General features: G+C 45.2%; 1 protein-coding gene across 1 annotated transcript; it reads right to left on the bottom strand.

The window, feature by feature from the left end:
* Positions 1–647: 647 nt before the first annotated feature.
* On the bottom strand, positions 648–17,866 carry MSTO1 (misato mitochondrial distribution and morphology regulator 1). The gene is made up of 14 exons (XM_067472392.1): positions 17,693–17,866; positions 16,042–16,177; positions 13,517–13,586; positions 12,113–12,188; positions 11,862–11,910; positions 9,634–9,763; positions 9,431–9,548; positions 7,730–7,861; positions 5,425–5,577; positions 5,034–5,165; positions 3,639–3,823; positions 2,625–2,729; positions 2,427–2,542; positions 648–940 (listed from the first exon to the last, which is right to left on the bottom strand). The coding sequence occupies exons 1-14, from the start codon at positions 17,771–17,773 to the stop codon at positions 708–710; spliced, it is 1,716 nt and encodes a 571-aa protein (XP_067328493.1). The 5' UTR covers positions 17,774–17,866; the 3' UTR covers positions 648–707.
* Positions 17,867–18,953: the final 1,087 nt, after the last annotated feature.

Below are 18,953 nucleotides of genomic sequence, written 5' to 3'. Positions count from 1 at the left end.
CGCCTCAGAAAACTGTCGTCTATTCTCCTCAGAAAACTGTCAGCTATTCTCAGAAATTATCCACAACTGGCAGCTTCAATAACAATTAGTTACATTTCAAATTTTAAATATGGACTTGTTGAGGGGAAATCAAGTTAGTGATTCGGTGGAGATAGACCAGACCCAAGATCAGTGAATAAATTGTTACCATTTCCTCAAAGTCACAGCATGGACATTGATTCTGTGGAGTTCCTCGCTCAAACAGGAAGGCAATCCAGTATCCCCCAAGCTGACAGAAAGTTAAGACACGTTAATGCTAAAGAGATATTTAAGGCAGCTTGGGTGTGACAGCACAGCACCCTTTACGCTTGTATAATAGACAATGGTTCTTAGCCGGGGACTAAAATGGCTATTTTATCTTCTAGAAGGTTCCGAAAGCTGTACTGCGCAGGCGCAGAGATACCATATCTGCGTATTCACAGTTGACTACGACAGGAAATCCACAGGTATATATACACCACTTGCTTGACTACCATCACATCCTCTGAAGGTATCAGCCACAAATGCAGGTGAAATGTCAGGAGAAAATGCTGCTAGAACACATCCATACAGTCCAGAAACCACACAACACCCCATTAAATAATTAACAGTACTTCAGGAGAAAAACAGGTGCTTTAGTGTGTTTATTATTATTCCGAAATGTCTGTGGAAGGCACCATGGAAAGCCATCAGTCTATATCATCCTCTGAATCTTCTGCCGAATCGCTCTGCTTGTAACAGTGGGACAGTGTCCTCAGCTCCTCCAAGGCTTCCTGGAAGTCATCTGTTTCAACACCCGCCGAAAAAAAGCTGGCCCAGCGCCGGACATCCACTTGATGCAACTCGTCGTAAAAGTTCCTAAGTGTTCGTCGCAGGACGGCAGACGACTGGAGGGCGGTGAAGACGGGAATGCTTTCAACGGCTGGAGCAGAGAACGGTAAAGTGTGAAAACAAAGTGTCATTATCATAACAAAGAGTGCGTTACTTAGGTTGGGGACGGAGGATCTTTTCACCTTTCAAATGTTGTAGATTATAGCTCCCACAATCCCTTACACTCAAGTTGGAAGTTGGGGCTTTCCAGACATGACATATTATCCAAGATTGCAAGATTTCTAACCTTGTAAGCACATCGTGGTATCATATTCCAGTTGGGAGTTAGACCAAGTGAATCAGTTTGCAACTAAGATGAGCGGACAAAACTAACGACCTAAAAGGATTCCGCCTAAACATTATGAAGAACTTCTTAATGGTAAAAGCTGATGGGCAGTGGAATATGCTACCTGGTATTGTGTTGGAGCTTCCTGGAGGTTTTTAAGCACATAGCCATCTGTAGAGAGGGCTTTGGTGGAGTTTTCCTGCTGACAGAAATGGGGTTGGACTGGATGGCCCTTGTGGCCTCTTCCAATTCTCGGATTCTGTGAGACTGGGTGGCCATCTGTTGAGAGGGCTTGCCTTCGATGGTGTTTTTTAATGGCAAAATGCGGATGGACTGGATGACCCTTGAATTCTATAATAATAATAATAATAATAATAATAATAATAATAATAATCTTTGACAATTGTGATGGATTTTCCTTCCTGGCTGGATGGCCATCTGTTGGGAGAACTTAGGTGATGTCTTCCTGCTTGGCAGAATGGGGCCCTGGGGATCTCTTCCAACTATGATTCTATCAACATTGATGGCAACATATCTCCTGCCACGAACCATCATGAAGTTTAAGATCTTCAGGAGATGCCCTGCTCTCGATCCCACCACTATCGCAAACATGGTTGATGGGGATGAGAGACAGGGCCTTCTCAGCAGTGGCCCCCCACTTATGGAACGCCCTCCCTATCAGATTGGCCACCTCCCTCTTGTCTTTTAGAAGGAAATTCAAGACCTGGTTATGGGACTGTGAGCAGCAAGTAGAAGATCACACAACGTATGGCAATGAATTGACCCGAACTGGTTTTTGGATTTCGATTTTAACGGATGTGTCTTAATTAATTGTTTTAATTGTTGTCTTAATTTTTAATATTTTGATTGTACTGTGGTTGTTTTTATGATGCTAGCATCCTATGATGCTTTGGTTAGGCCGCCCTGAGACCCCTTCAGGGGGTGGGCGGGGCTACTCCAATGGTCAAATTGGTCTCGAGCATTTCCGATGCTGCCAGCGCGAGCGCAGGAATAAACCATATGTGCGATTCACAGCTGACCACGACAGGAAATAAATAAATAAATGATGCTGGAGTATCCTCTGGAGACTTAAGCAGAGGCTGGCTGGCCATCTGTTGGGAGGGATTTGATTGTGTCTTCCTACTTGGCAGAATAGGGTTGGACTGCATGCCCCTTGGGATCTCTTCCAACTATATGGTTCTATGATCTCCTGCTTCCCCTATTTCAGATTCTTCAAATCCAGGCTGTTTACCTGCAGAGGTGTGGGGCAGCTTCTCCAAGAGGAATCCCTGCTTGTTCAGGAGAGGGGAGAAATACTGCGGATATGGGGCTGACAGCTTCGTAGGACTTTGCAGCAAATGTGAGGTGCTGTTGGAAGAGAACCGAATGGAATTACCCTGCTGCCTCGATCACCTTTTCTTCCCACAATTCCACCACCCGTTTCACCCACCTGAAGGTTCTGGGGGATGCCATGTACAAGTAGCGGGCCAGGACCTCCTGCCCGGTGTCACACATGTGCAGGACAGACTTGGGTTCGGTGCCTGATAGCGGGCGGCTGTAAGAGAAACAGGAAAGTTAGATTCAGGTCATGGGAAGATCCAAGGAAGTAAACTATCTGTGCTAAAGGCTAAGTAAAGTACACACAGGACCAAAAACAAGGAAGCAAGACCAGAACAAAGTGTTGCAACCCAGAGCAGGAAACTGGACCCTCAGACCACAATCCACCACACTTGACTTCAGGAAAAACAATCCTTTTTTATTGAAGAAAGAGGAGTACAAAAATAGAGGAAATATGCAAGGTAAAAAGCCACAGTAAAAATCAGCAACAAGAAATGTCCATGAACAAGATCAAAAACCCACAGTAACACTGCTAAATCCTGGAACCTGTTAGCAATCCACTAACCATACTTGAAGCAACTAGGAAGCCTCTTAGGAATAAAGCCACTCGAATCAGGAGACCTGCCAAGGATGATGCTTGAATCTGGAACGATGCCTGGTCTGAAGATGCATCCAGGCGCGAGGTTCTTAAGGCCGAGAAATCTGTTATGTGACACGCCTGCCAGCTTTGTTTGCATTTCTCTCAGTCTAGCTGACCTTCGTAAACTTTGAGATTCTCCCCTGCTTTGCCAAATCTGCCCTCTCCTATCGTCATTAGAGAAACCAGGTGCCAGATTCTCTGGAGAGCTAAGAGTGGGAGGAAAAGGGAGGGAAAGTTCACCGCTTGGCTCTGAAATATTCTCATGGGAATTTGGACTTTAACTTTCCAAGGCTGCAGGAGTTTCACTACGCAAACCCTCATCTTCTACATTGCCTTCAGAATCAACATCTTCATTGGCATCAGGAAATACAATCAGAGAATCATGTTCAGGTTCACACAAAGGCTGAACTCCAACACAAAGCAGACCGAAAAGTCAGGCCAATTACATAGCAGGCAAGTGGGAAACTATTTATCCACACACGTTACCTGACTTGGTATTCCTTGCTGATTCCTCTCAGCACAACGGACTGCGCAAAACAGTGGCTGTCGCTTTGTTCTCGGCACGAAGACATGGTGCTCCAAGGCACGGCAGGCTGCTGGCTGCACAAAGCGTCAGGAAGGGATTGTCCCTGCATCACAGGAAACGGTATGGCGGCCATTGCAGCTGCTACCTGGTAAAGGGAAAGAGGAGGGCAGGAATGGAAGGGCAGCTTCCTTTCTGCTCATCCTGTAGAGGGCCCAATATGTTAACCCTCCTCCTCATCCAGACCACTCTGGGCCAAAATCAGGGAAGTCTTATTTTCCTTAGAAGGGCGTTCCAGAGGCGGGGGGCCACCACTGAGAAGGCCCTCTCTCTCTTCCCCACCAACCGTGCTTGAGATGGAGGTGGGACCAAGAGGAGGGCCTCCCCAAAAGATCTTGAGAGTTCGTGCTGGTTCATAGAAGGAGATGCAATTGCAGAGATAGGCAGGGCCTGAACCGTTTAAGGCTTGACCTATAAAGTCCTAAAAGCCTATAAAGTCCTAAAAGCCTTCACCCACATTGTGCTTCAGTAGTTATATTTCTATTTTTAATGTACTAAACGTACCAAGTTTGTATGAAAATGTGATTTCTATTTCCTGTGCTAGTCTATGACCGAAATAAATGATTTGATTTGATGTAGGTCATGACCTGCACCTTGAATTTGGCTCGGCAACTTTTCGGCAGCCAATGAAGCTGTTTTAATTGGGGTGTTGTATGCTCCCTATAGTTTGCTCCAGTAAGGAGCCTGGCTGCCACCCGTTGTACCAGTTGAAACTTCCGGGCCGTCTTCAAAGGCAGCCCCATGGAGAGTGCACTGCAGTAGTCCAGTTTGGATGTAACCAAGGCATGGACCACCTTGGCCAAGTCAGACTTCACGAGGTATGGTCACAGCTGGCGCACAAGTTTGAGTTGTGCAAAGGCCCTCCCGGCCACCGCTGACACCTGAGCATCAAGCAACAGTGCTGAGTCCAGGAGGACCCCCAAGCTACGGACCTGAGTGTAACCCCGTCGAGCACGGGTTGCCACCCAATACCCCAGTCGGCCCCGCGACTGACCAGGAGGACCTCTGTCTTGTCTGGATTAAGCTTCAACCTGTTAGCCCTCATCCAGTCCATCACAGCTGTCAGACACTGGTTCAAGGTCTGGGAGGCTTCCTTGGAATTCGGTGGACATTAGTAGTAGAGTTGGGTGTCATCTGCGTACAGATGGCACCCAGCTCCAAAACTCCGGATAACCTCACCCAGTGGTTTCATGTAGATATTAAAAAGCATGGGGGACAAATAATTGTTTTCATTTCACCTTGTGGGAAAGTCAGGGTTGTCAGGGGCAGTGAGAGGCAAAGAAAGGATGATGCGGTACCTTCCTCCCCGAGAAATTCAGGGCCTCAGCAAGATTTGCCATGGAAATGGTCGAGGCCTGGAGTCGGTAGGGAACGGTGAGCGTCTCTAGTGCTGTGGCCAAGATGGCACTGGTGTGGTAGTCCAGAGAGGCCTGTTATAAAGGCAAGAGGTTACTCTGTTGTTGGAGATCTAGACATTCTAGAGAGTGGGGCACACTATGCCTTGTCACAGATACACAGCTGGTTTTGGAGATTTACGTTCTCTTGTTTTGTCACACCACGCAACTTATTCCTTTACAATCAACAACCAATGCCTTGCGCCTCTTCTTTTTTTGTTCCTGAGCCACCAGCCTGCAACAGTACATACTACAGCATAGCACATTGCTTCTGTAGCCATGCGTGGGCACTCACATCGTAGTGCAGGTGTGGCAGTGTGACCGGAGGCTCTGTCCGGAGGCCCAGGCTCCCATTTAGCGACAAGGGACAGAGGAGTGAACTGCGGCTGGAGAGGCTGACAATCCCCAGGACGGTGTTCATGAGCCGATAGAAATTCTTCTGTGGAACCTTTAGGATGGGAGAAGAGCTATCATCAGATATTCTCATTTCTAGGAATAGATGCCCTCCATGTAGTTGTCTAGTTTGTCAAATCCTGGAGTTGGACGAGACCCATAGGGCCATCCAGTCTGACCCCATTCTGCTATAAATATATCATCATCTTTCCCAAATGCTTTGTTGTTATTCATGAAATGGGTTGTATGTTGTTGTTATGTTTATTTATATCCTGTTTTCTCGCTCTATACAGAGACTCAATTCAGCTCACAAATAAAAGCATTTCAGTACAACTTAAAATATAATGTGACCGCATCTCCATCTACGAACCCACACGCTCGCTCTGGTCATCTGGGGAGGCCCTGCTCGTGATCCCACCCACGTCGCAAGCGCGCTTGGTGGGGACACGGGACAGGGCCTTTTCTGTGGCGGCCCCCCGACTTTGGAATGCCCTTCCAAAAGATCTTCGACAAGCCCCCACTTTAGCAGTTTTCAGAAAGAACCTAAAAACTTGGCTGTTCCGATGTGCCTTCTCAAATTAGGAATCCCCCATCCCAAGTCCTAGAAGCACTTTAGTACAACCAATATTGCTGCACACCGCACTTTTTTAATCCTACGTTCCTCCTGCCATTTCAGCACTTTTAACCCTGTACCCCATTGCACCGGCCGGCCCATTTTTAATAGTGTCTTGATGTATTGTCACTGTTGCTGTTATTTTGCTTAATTATTTGTTTTGCTTTGTTTATTGTTGTGTTATGTTTCTACTGTATTGTGTTCTGAGGCTTCGGCCTGTGTAAGCCGCATCGAGTCCTTCGGGAGATGCTAGCGGGGTACAAATAAAGTTAATATGTAAATAAATAAATATTAAACAATATTAACTCTATAAGTTAAAAAGCATAAAAGCATATAAAATAAAAGGAAGACACCATCAAAGACCTCCCGAAAGATGGCCATCCAGCCTCTGCTTAAAGACCTCCAGAGGAGGAGACTCCACTGGACTCCCGAAGCAGCATATTTAATAATAATAATAATAATAATAATAATAATAACTTTATTTATACCCCGCTCCATCTCCTCAGGGGGACATGGTGCAGCTTACATGAGGCCACAGCCATCAATACAGTAAACACAATATAACACAAATGCATAACAAAACCAAAAAAAAAATACATAAAATACAAAGCCAATATAATAAGTAACACAGCAAAATCAAATCAAAACATTAAAATCAGAGGATTAGACTGGGCAGGGCCAAATTCAATGATAAAATTTTAAAACACAGGGAGATAGGACAATATAAATTGTCGGGGAGGAGGATCCGAGGATAAGAAAAGTTTAATTGCACAAACCATAAAATAAAGTGCTTCTGAGGCCATTTTATGCAAAGTTTGGTCAGGGAGTATCTTACTTTCAGTCATTGAAGGCACATTGGAATAACCAGGTTTTCAGGTTCTTCCTGAAGACTGCCAGCATGGGGGCTTGCCTAATATCTCTGGGGAGTGAATTCCAGAGCCGGGGGGCCACCACAGAGAAGGCCCTTTCTCTCGTCCCCACAAGTCGCACTTGCAATGTGGGCGGGAGTGAGAGAAGATCGAAGAGGTCGTGTGGGTTCGTAGATAGAAATGCGGTCACGCAGGTAGGCAGGTCCCAAACCGTTCAGGGCTTTGCAGGTCAAAACCTGCACCTTGAATTGGGCCCGGAAAATAAATGGCAGCCAGTGGAGCTCCTTAAACGGGAATTGACCGCTCTCTGTAATTTGCACCAGTTAGTAATCTGGTTGCTGCCCGTTGGACCAATTGGAATTTCCGGTCGTTTTCAAGGGCAGCCCCACGTAGAGCGCATTGCAATAGTCCAATCTAGAGGTAACTAAGGCGTGGACCACTGTGGCCAAATCTGACTTCACGAGGTATGGTCGCAGCTGGCGCACGAACTTCAATTGTGCGAAGGCCCTCCTAGCCACCTCCGATGCCTGGGCTTCAAGCGTCAGCGCTAAATCTAGGAGGACTCTCAAGCTGAGGCTCTGTGATTTCAGGGGGAGTGCAACCCCATCTAGCACAGGTTGCCATCCTATACCTCAATCCGGCCTATGATTGACGATATTTCACTGCCAAATAGCTCTTGCTGTCCTAATGTTTAGGTGTAATATAGTGAATGAACTCTTTCATACCGCAGACTTGTGCATTGGAGCCAGCCCCCACGTCAGGACTCCTTTCCCAGCATACTCGTCTTGAAGTAGCTCAGTAACCTTCGCCCCAATGCCTGAAAAACCGCTGTGCAGGTCGCAGAGGACTTGGAAACCCTATGTAAGAAGCGCATGATGATTATACTCTGCCATATCAAAGTGCCATTGCAGGAGTGGCACTTCCAAGCTCTTGCTAAATCTCAGTTTACTATCCTATCCTGCTGCATCACAAATACCCTGCAAGGATACTTAAACAGGAAACGACAGTGATGATGCCCATGATCTTATCAAGTAAGGCCAAACACATTTGGGTTGTGGCATATTCTCATAATTTCTGCCAGACAGGACAGAGAGTTTCATCTATGCAGACAATCTTGCCATCACCGCTCAAGCAGCGAGCTTTGAGATGGTTGAATAGCTCTCCAAAGCTTTAGGTGCTCTTACTGCCTATTACAAGGGAAACCAGCTGATTCCTAATCCATCTAAAACGCAGATCTGTGCTTTTCACCCGATGAACGGACAAGCATCTTGCGTTCTGAGAATTACCTGGGAAGGAATCCCACTGGAGCATTGCAGCACACAAAAATACCTGGGAGTCACTCTGGACTGTGCTCTGACTTACAAGAAGCACTGCTTGACTCTCAAGCAAAAAGTGGGCGATAGAAATAATATCATACGAAATAAAGCAGACTGGCACAACCTGGGGATCGCAACCAGATACAGTGAAGACACCTGCCCTTGTTCTTTGCTACTCTGCTGCTGAATACGCATGCCCAGATTGAACACATCTCACCACGTTAAAGCAGTGGATATGGCTCATAATGAGACATGCTGCATTATCACAGGATGTTTACGCCCAATTCCACTGGAGAAATTACACTGTTTCAGCTGGTATTCCCACCTGACATACGGTGGGAAGTAGCAGCCAGCAATGAAAGGACCAAGGCATGGGCATTTCTGGCCCATACTCTGTTCAGATATCAGCCAACAAAAGAGTGGCTTAAATCAAGAAATAGCTTCCTAAAATCTGCAGAGATCCTCGCAGGAACACCTCAGCAAGGAAGAGTCCAAAAGTGGCAGGAAACTCTTTCTTGCTAAATGCTTAAGACGGAAATTACAGAAATATAGGTTGCTTACATGTAACCGTAGTTTCCCGAGTGATCACCTGTGAATTCGCACATATGGTAGTTTGGGTATACACATAAGAGGGTATACTAACGTCAGTTCGGGTCACGCCAGGAGAACAATGACAAAGAATAAAAAGTCCAGTCAGACATTTTTGGCAGTCCGATAAGCTAGTCACGCGCTGAAGGTTCTTAGCTGCTGACAGAGCGGCGGATAAAAAGAACTGAGGCGGTGGCTTCACCCATCTGCTACTTATACTTGCAAGGGGAGAGTGGGCGGGGCCAACCACCAAAGTTTTTTCAAATCTATCTAGAAGGTTCCGAAGCTATCTGCTCAGGCGCAGAAACTACCATATGTGCGATTCACAGGGATCACGATGGGAACCATTATTTATTTTAATCTGTCCTGTGTAACATCTCGAAAAATTCAGAGCATCAAACCCAACCAGTCAGATTTGGGTGACGAATGGGGCCCATGACATTTGCAAATACATAGGAAACCAAGCGGTCCCACATTTCAAACACAGCTATTCATACTGAATGCCTGAAGAGCAGTGCTGACCTGCAGGTAGTCACATTCTTCCACATAGAAGTGCAGCCTGTCTTCCAGCTCCTCGGCATATGCAGCGCTTTGCAGCAGCTTTTCTCCTTGCCCAAAGGCCTCGAGTTGACTCGAATCCCTGCAAGAGGCAACATAATTCTGGAGATTATTTTTGTTATGTGAGATGGAAAAATCTGCAATGTGTACAGAGAACAGATCCTTACCCTTCGTGACTGTACTGTTGGATGGCTAATGTGCTCCGGGGGTGCAGAGATGTCCGGAGGAAATCCGACCAAACATGTGCCATTGCCTCCGAGGGAAGCGTCTCTGGAGTCTCATGCTGCCGCTCAGCATCTGGAAGCAAGACTGCAGCCATGAGATGAGTGTAGTCATCATCTCCTTCCCTTTATTTGTCTCCATTATCAAGGGAATGGCCCTTAATTTCCAGCAAATTTTATTTATTATTTATTTATTTTGGCTTTCAACTCCCAGAAATCCTAACAGCTGGTAAACTGACTGGGATTTCTGGAATTGTAGGCCAAAACACCCGGAGACTCACAGGTGGAGAACCACTGATCTAGAGACACTGTGACCAGCACCAATGACGGATCTAGACCAAACTTGGCACACAGAACCCCCCATGACCAACTGAACCTACTGGAGGGATTTGAGGGGACTGACCCACCATGATGGGAGCTATAGTTTATCATACAGCCAGAGATGCATCTACAGCAAACTTGCCCAACATGACAAACGGTAAGCACTGACGGGGTGTCAGGGGGTTAACCTTTGAAAGGCAGCAGATCACAAGAGCTGTCTTCATAGACCTGTCAGCAGCCTATAATACTGTGAACCACCGCCTCCACCTGAGAAAAATGTATAATATCACAAAGGATGACCACCTTATCCGCCTCATAGGAAACCTGCTACAAAACAGGAGCTTTTTTGTTGAGTTCCAGGGCCAGAGAAGCAGATGGCGGAAACAGAAGAACGGCCTGCCTCAGGGGAGCGTGCTTGCTCCATCCATGTTCAACATCTACACAAATGACCAGCCACTGCCAGAAGGGACAGAGAGTTTCATCTGTGCTGATGATTATGCCATCACCGCTCAAGCAGGGAGCTTTCAAATGGTAGAACAGAAGCTCTCCGAAGCTCTAGGTGCTCTTACGGCCTCTTACAGGGAAAACCCGCTAGATCCCCAACCCATCTTAAACAAAGACATGTGCCTTTCACCTTAAGAACAGACAAGCATCCTGAGCTCTGAGGATTATTACCTGGGAAGGAATCCCACTGGGGCACTGCAGAGCACCCAAATACCTGGGAGTCACTCTGGACCGTGCCCTGACCTACAAGAAGCACTGCCTGAACATCAAGCAAAAAGTGGGTGCTAGAAACAATATCATATGAAAGCTGACTGGCACAACCTGGGGATCACAACCAGACACAGTGAAGGCATCCGCCCTTGCGCTATGCTACTCTGCTGCTGAGTATGCATGCCCAGTGTGGAACACATCTCACCACACTAAAACAGTGGATGTGGCTCTTAATGAGACATGCCACATTATCACGGGGTGTCTGCGCCCTACACCATTGGAGAAATTACACTGTTTAGCCGGTATTACACCACCTGACATCCGCCGGGAAGTAGCAGCCAATAGTGAAAGGACCAAGGGAGTGACATCTCCAGCTCAACCCCTGTTTGGGCATCAGCCAGCACGTCAACGACTTAAATCAAGAAATAGTTTTCTAAGATCTACAGAGACACTTGCTGGAACACCTCAGCAAGCGAGAGTCCAAAAGTGGCAGGCTCAAACCCAGAACCTCAACCAATGGCTGATACCAAATGAGGGACTCCCCCCTGGGCACACAGAAAACTGGGCAACTTGGAAGGCGCTGAACAGACTGCGCTCTGGCACCACGAGATGCAGAGCCAATCTTAAGAAATGGGGCCACACAGTGGAATCCACGACATGCGAGTGTGGAGAAGAGCAAACCACTGACCACCTACTGCAATGCAACCTGAGCCCTGCCACATGCACAATGGAGGACCTCCTTGAGGCAACACCAGAGGCACTCCAATTGGCCAGATACTGGTCAAAGGACATTTAATCAACTACCAAGCTTGCAAATTTTGTATTTCGTCTGTTTGTTTGCTTTGTTCTGTTAGAAATGTAATACAATTGACTGGTTGCCCTGACATGATGAAAAATAAAATAAATAGGGGGTTAACCTGGCATGATGAGAGTTGTTGTTCACCCACAACTTTATGCATTTTGTAAAATTTTAAAAAATGACTTTTTCAAATAACCTGGGCAACGCCGGGAACCCAATCTAACATACAAATGGCCTGAAGATTGTCCTTAAAATAACTTTCACAAACATTAACCTCCCCCCCCCCTCCCATTTTTTAAAATAAAAGAGCCATGCATGCAAAGCACACACACATCTTTACCACCGGGAAGGGTCCTAGGAGAAAAGCCGCTGCCAGAAGACCTGTTATCCTGAAACAACAAGAGAGATAGAGAGAGATGTAGACTTCAGGCATATACCACAGACATAGACTTACACAAATGTTCTACTCAGAAGCATCTGTTTTGAAAGCTGTCAGGTTTTCCAGAGCTCTGAGCACCGCTTGCTCCCATTTTATGCCTCTCTGGACTTATAAACCCTGCTTTATAAGCCAAAAGGAGACTGCGATCTTACCTCTGACCTGCCAAGGCCTTTTAGGAAGGGGTGAACAGGAGACGGATCTTCTCGGTGAGTCGTCAGAGTCCCCTTCCTGAAAAATTTAGGGTTTTATATCATATGGTTCTCAACAGAAAAGTAGTAATAGGTACACTGTACGTACACTACCTTTATACATTCATATAGAGCCGAAAGCTTGCATCTGGAATACGAAAGCTTGCATCTGGATTACGATGGATTTAGGAAGTTTTATTTAGGAACCATTACTATTATTATTATTATATGCCACTTCTTGCTTCTTATATGCCAGCTTGCATCTAGAATACGATGGATTTCCGAAGCTTTATTTAGGAACCATTACTGTTGTTGTTGTTGTTGTTGTTATATGCCACTTCTTGCTTGCTTATATGCCTGCTTGCACCTAGAATATGATGGATTTCCGAAGCTTTATTTAGGAACCAGTATTATTATTATTATTATTATTATTATTATTATTATTATTATTATATGCCACTTCTTGCTTGCTTATATGCCAGCTTGCATCTGGAATACGATGGATTTAGGAAGTTTTATTTAGGAATCATCATCATTATTATTATTATTATTATTATATGCTTGTTAATATTATTATTATTATATTATCTTGCTTGTTATATGCCAGCTTGCATCTGGAATACAATGGATCTAGGAAGTTTTATGTACGAACCATTATTATTATTATTATTATTATTATTATATGCCACTTCTTGCTTGCTTATATGCCAGCTTGCATCTGGAATACGATGGATTTAGGAAGTTTTATTTAGGAATCATCATCATTATTATTATTATTATTATTATATGCTTGTTAATATTATTATTATTATATTATCTTGCTTGTTATATGCCAGCTTGCATCTGGAATACAATGGATCTAGGAAGTTTTATGTACGAACCATTATTATTATTATTATTATTATTATATGCCACTTCTTGCTTGCTTATATGCCAGCTTGCATCTGGAATACGATGGATTTAGGAAGTTTTATTTAGGAACCATTATTATTATTATTATTATTATTATATGCCAGCTTGCACCTGACATATGATGGATTTAGGAAGCATTATTTAGGAACGAATATTATCCTATGCCACTTCTTGCTTGCTTATATGCCAGCTTGCATCTGGAATATGATGGATTTTGGAAGCATTATTATTATTATTATTATTATTATTATTATTGTTGTTGTATGCCACTTCCTTTTTCTTCTAAAAGAGACTCAAAGGGCTGAACTGTGATAAAACCAATACAAGAGACAATTTAAAACTATACACATTAAAATAGAATTAATTAAAGCAGTACTATTAGAAAATTAACAATTAAAATCAATTCAAAACAAACAAAACAGCTCACACTGCAATAGAGATGGAGAGAAGACTTACCATGCCACGGGGGTGTCAGTATTGGTATCGTGGTACAAGGTTCCCTCCTGCTTCAAAGAGCCCATGTTCCCTGTACAGGAGCAAAGTACACCCATCATTTCGACACACGACTACCTTCAGAGTCTGGTGACATCACATTCTCTGGAAGTTTTAAAGCAGAAGCTTGTTGGCCATCTGTTGGGAGGGATTACGTGATTGGGAGGGGAGGGGTCTCCCAATATTTGATTATAGAATATGGGTTCCTTAGGATTCTATTTATTAATAGTAACCTTTGATAGTAATAACTGATCTTCTCACATTTGCATGTTTTCAAAATACTAGGTTGGCAGAAGCTGGGGCTGACAGTGGGAGCTCACCCCGCTCCCAGGATCCGAATTGTCGATCTTTAGGCTTGATGGATCTGGACCATACCTGATACACAGACCCTTCATTATCCAAACTGAAAGAATAGAGGGATTTGAACTATAAAGCAACACCCCTTTTGGGCTTGGAGAAAGAAAAAGGAACGAAATGGATTGACTGTGGACAGGTGAAGTGGCCCTCTGTGATGTGACGGTAAACGAAACCGAATGAAGCGGATAGGTTGCTACTAGGTGACATTTGTTTAAGGGGAAAGGAGAAGGAAAGAAGGAAGGAAGGGGGAAGAAAAGGAAAGGAGGGAGGGATGGAAAGAGGGAAGAGAAATGAAAGGGGGAGAAGTCTAAGGTAGCATTTCCCAACCTTTCGAACGCCGCGATCCCTTAATACAATTCCTCATGTCGTGGTGACCCCCACATAACTATTTTTGCTAGTGTTATGAATCGTCATGTAAATATCTGATATGCAGGATTTATTTTCATTCACTGGACCAAATTGGGCACAAATACCCAATACACCCACATTTGAATACTGGTGGCGTGGGGGGGGGGGGTATTTTGTCACTTGGGAGTTGTAGTTGCTGGGGTTCACCTGCAATCAAAAAGCATTCTGAATTCCACCAATGATGGAATCGAACCAAACTTGGTACATAGAACTCTCATGACCAACAGAAAATAGTGGAAGGGTTTGGTAGGCATTGACCTTGAGTTTTGGAGTTATAGTTCACCTACATCCAGAGAGCACTCTGGACTCAGACAATTAAGGAATCCAGACCAAACTTGGCACAGATATCCAATATGCCCAAATGTGAACACTGGTGGAGTTTGGGGAAAACAGACCTTGATATTTGGGAGTTGTAGTTGTTGGGATTTATAGTTCACCTACAATCAAAGCGCATTCTTAATGCCACCAACGATGGAATTGAACCAAATTTGGCACACAGAACTCCCATGACCAGGAGAAAATACCGGAAGGGTTTGGTGGCCATTGACCTTGAGTTTTGGAGTTGTAGTTCACATACATCCAGGGACAACATAATGATGGATCTGGACCAAATTTGGCACAGATATCCAATATGTCCAAATGTGAACACTAGTGGAGTTTGGGGAAAACAGACCTTGACATTTGGGAGTTGTAGTTGCTGGGATTTATAGTTCATCTACAATCAAAGAGCATTCTTAACGCTACCAACGATGGAATTGAACCAAATTTGGCACACAGAACTCCCATGACCAGGAGAAAATACCGGAAGGGTTTGGTGGGCACTGACCTTAATTTTTGGGGTTGTAGTTCACCTACATCCAGAGAGCACTGTGGACTTAAACAATGATGTATCTGGACCAAACTTGGCACTATTTATTTATTTATTTATCATGTCATCCGCAACCAGAACATTGTATTACATTTCTAACAGAACAAAACAAACAAACAGATAAAAAAAACACACACAAATTTTGCAAACTTGGTGGCTGATTAAATGTCCTTTGACCAGTATCTTGGCACTGATACTCAACATGCCCAAATGTGAACACTGATGGAGTTTGGGGAAAATAGACTCTTGACATTTGGGAGTTGTAGTTGCTGGGATTTATTGTTCACCTACGATCACAGAGCATTCTGAACCCCACCAACGATAGAATTGGGCCAAACCTTCCACACAGAACCCCCATGACCACCAAAGTGGGCCACAGCAACGCGTGGCAGGGGACGGCTAGTATAATGTAAATATATAATTATAATTATAATATTGCATTATTATTACTAGTATATTGCATTACATTATAATATTATAAATATTATATATTATATTATTAGTAAAGTCAAGATGGAGTCTTTTTTTTTTTTGGTGACCATTTTCACACAAATTGTTTTTGGTGACCCCTTTGACACTCCCTCGTGACCCTCCCAGGGCTCCTGACCCCCAGGTTGAGAAACACTGGTCTAAGGGAAGGAAAGGAAGGAAGAGAATGGAAGGAAGGGGAGAAACAAGAAAGTGAACATCCTGCAGCAGATTTTGCTCTAGTTTTTCAATGAATCTCTCATTGAGTCTCAACCAATTCAATCTAGCCACAAAAACAAAGTTTCTGGAGTATGACAACTACTTTGAAAGCAAGGACTGCACAATTAAACAGGAAATAACACTTTCAAACCAGGAAGAGAAGGCCAACCTTTGAGGTCCATGAGGATGAGGCGGGGGGTGTACGTCTCCTGCCCTTGGGAGGATCTTCCCGGCCGGAAGAGCACATTGTGGTGAAGGGTCTCGTCGGATCTTGCAGTCGCGGAATCAGAGATGTATGAAGATTCCTGAGGAAGGGAGAGGAGGACGCAAAGGCTTCATACACAGCTAATGATCTGGCTATTTAAGCAATGGAACACTTCAAAGAATCCTTGGAAAGGACCATCCAGTCCAACCCAGTTCAGCCATAATGGTGGATGCCATCAAAGCCCTCCCAACAGATGGCCATCCCCAGGGATGGATCTCCATGTGGAGGGACTCAGAACGGCTAACAGCAAAAATTCAATGCAAGACAATAAATAACATTTCAAAACAACGTACATAATACAATAGGTTAAAAATACATATAAATTCAAATACATATAAAACCATTCGCCAAGTTAAAGACATCATCCAACTCAATCCAAACATTGTGGTCCAATAATTCTTAGTCTTTACTGGTGTCAGCCGTCACTCTGTGAATGCCTGATTCCAAAACCAGGATGTCAATTGCTTCCTGAAGGTCAGGAAAGAGGGGGCAGACCTAACCTCATTCGGGAGAGAGTTCCATAGCTGGGGGGCCACCACAGAGAAGGCCCCGTCTCTCGTTCCCACTAGGTGCGACTCCATCATTATTACTATCAAAGATTACTATTACTAAATAGAATCCTAAGGAAGGGAACCCAAAGGCCATCAGATGCAACCCAGTTCTTCCATAAAGGAAGGCAACGTCAAAAGCCCTCCTGACAGATGGCCATCCTGCCTCTGCTTAAAAGCCTCCAGAGAAGGAGACTCCATCATCATTACTATCAAAGATTACTATTACTAAATAGATTCCTAAGGAAGGAAACCCAAAGGCCATCAGATGCAACCCAATTCAATGTAAAGGGAGGCACCATCAAAGCCCTCTTGACAGATGACCATTCTGCTTAAAAACCTCCAGAGAAGGAGACTCCATCGGCATTACTATTACTAAATAGAATCCTAAGGAAAGGAACCCAAAGGCCATCAGATGCAACCCAATTCAATGTAAAGGAAGGTACCATCAAAGCCCTCTTGACAGATGGCCATTCTGCTTAAAAGCCTCCAGAGGAGGAGACTCCATTGTCATTACTATTACTAAATAGAATCCAAAGGAAGGAAGGGAACCCAAAGACCATCAGATGCAACCTAATTCAATGTAAAGGAAGGCACCATCAAAGCCCTCCTGACAGATGGCCATCTTGCCTCTGCTTAAAAGCCTCCAGAGAAGGAGACTCCATTGTCATTACTATTACTAAATAGAATCCAAAGGAAGGAAGGGAACCCAAAGGCCATCAGATGCAACCCAATTCAATGTAAAGGAAGGCACCATCAAAGCCCTCTTGACAGATGGCCATCCTGCCTCTGCTTAAATGCCTCCAGAGAAGGAGACTGCATCATGAGTACTATCAGAGGTGATTACAGAATTCTAGAGTCGGGAGAGACCAGATGGGACACCCAGCCCAACCCCATTCCGCCAGGCAGGAACACCATCAAAGCCTTCCTGACAGATGGCCACTCAGCCTCAGTTTTAACACCCTTCAGATTCGAACCCTGGCCTTTCCCGGGCCCTGGCCTTTCACCTGCAGTCCCCACCAGTGGGCACCCACGCAGCCCGCGTAGGGCCCCAGCTGGAGCGTCAGCACCTCTCGGGCCCCGGCCATCCCAGTCCCAATGGGCCGTTGGAAAGGAGGACCAAGCAGGAGGGTGGCACTGCGCAGGCGCAAACCGCCCTCTCGCCGCGCTTGGCTTCGAGGACTGAAACGGAAAGCTTGGCTCCCATTGGCTGAGGCAGCCGACCAATCCCGAGAAGGCTCGCGTTTTTTTCCTTCTGTTGATTTCACGCTTTCGCCACTAGGGGGCGGGGAGAAAAGGGCGTTTCTTTCCTCATTCTCTGCCGGAAGTTCGGAAAGCGGAAGTTCCTGTGTTTACATCCAGGAGAAGCTGTTCTCCTGTAATGGCACAGGCGCCATTTTGGGCCAGGATGAAACTCTGCAAGGAAGACTCCAGCCAGACATGGAGAGAGAGTGGCCAGATGCACAAGCTGGGTTTAGAAAAGGCAGAGGAACCAGAGACCAAATTGCCAGTATCCAAATGCTACATAATGGAGAAAGGCAAGGAGTTTCAGAAAAAAATCTGTTTCTGTGAGAAGGAATCCCACTGGAGCATTGCAGCACACCCAAATACCTGGGAGTCACTCTGGACCGAGCTCTAACCTACAAGAAGCACTGCCTGAGCATCAAGCAAAAAGTGGGTGCTAGAAACAATATCATACGAAAGCTGACTGGCACAACCTGGGGATCACAACCAGACACAGTGAAGACATCTGCCCTTGCGCTATGCTACTCTGCTGCAGAGTATGCATGTGTAGTGTGGAACACATCTCACCACGCTAAAACAGTGGATGTGGCTCTTAATGAGACATGCCGCATTATCACGGGGTGTCTGCGCCCCACACCACTGTAGAAATTGCACTGCTTAGCCGGTATTGCACCACCTGACATCCGCCGGGATGTAGCAGCCAAGAGTGAAACGACCAAGGCAGAGACATCTCCAGCTCATCCCTTCTTTGGGTATCAGCCAGCATGTCAACGACTTAAATCAAGAAATAGTTTTCTTAGATCTACAGAGACACTCGCTGGAACACCTCAGCAAGCGAGAGTTCAAAAGTGGCAGGCTCAAACCCAGCACCTCAATCCGTGGGTGATACTGATGTCAAGCACACACCCCCCCCCAAAAAAATAAGGGATAGTGACATAGTTCTGCAAAGGGCAAGGGCACCAGACTACACAACAAGGGTTAAGTCTTGGTCACATTGCCAAGGCACTAACAACAAGGACCCCA

The sequence above is a fragment of the Anolis sagrei genome, chromosome 12, assembly GCF_037176765.1.
Source record: "Anolis sagrei isolate rAnoSag1 chromosome 12, rAnoSag1.mat, whole genome shotgun sequence".
NCBI classification, from domain to species: domain Eukaryota; kingdom Metazoa; phylum Chordata; class Lepidosauria; order Squamata; family Dactyloidae; genus Anolis; species Anolis sagrei.
Note: the sequence above shows the minus strand (reverse complement) of the source record. Positions and strands in the feature narration are given on the sequence as shown.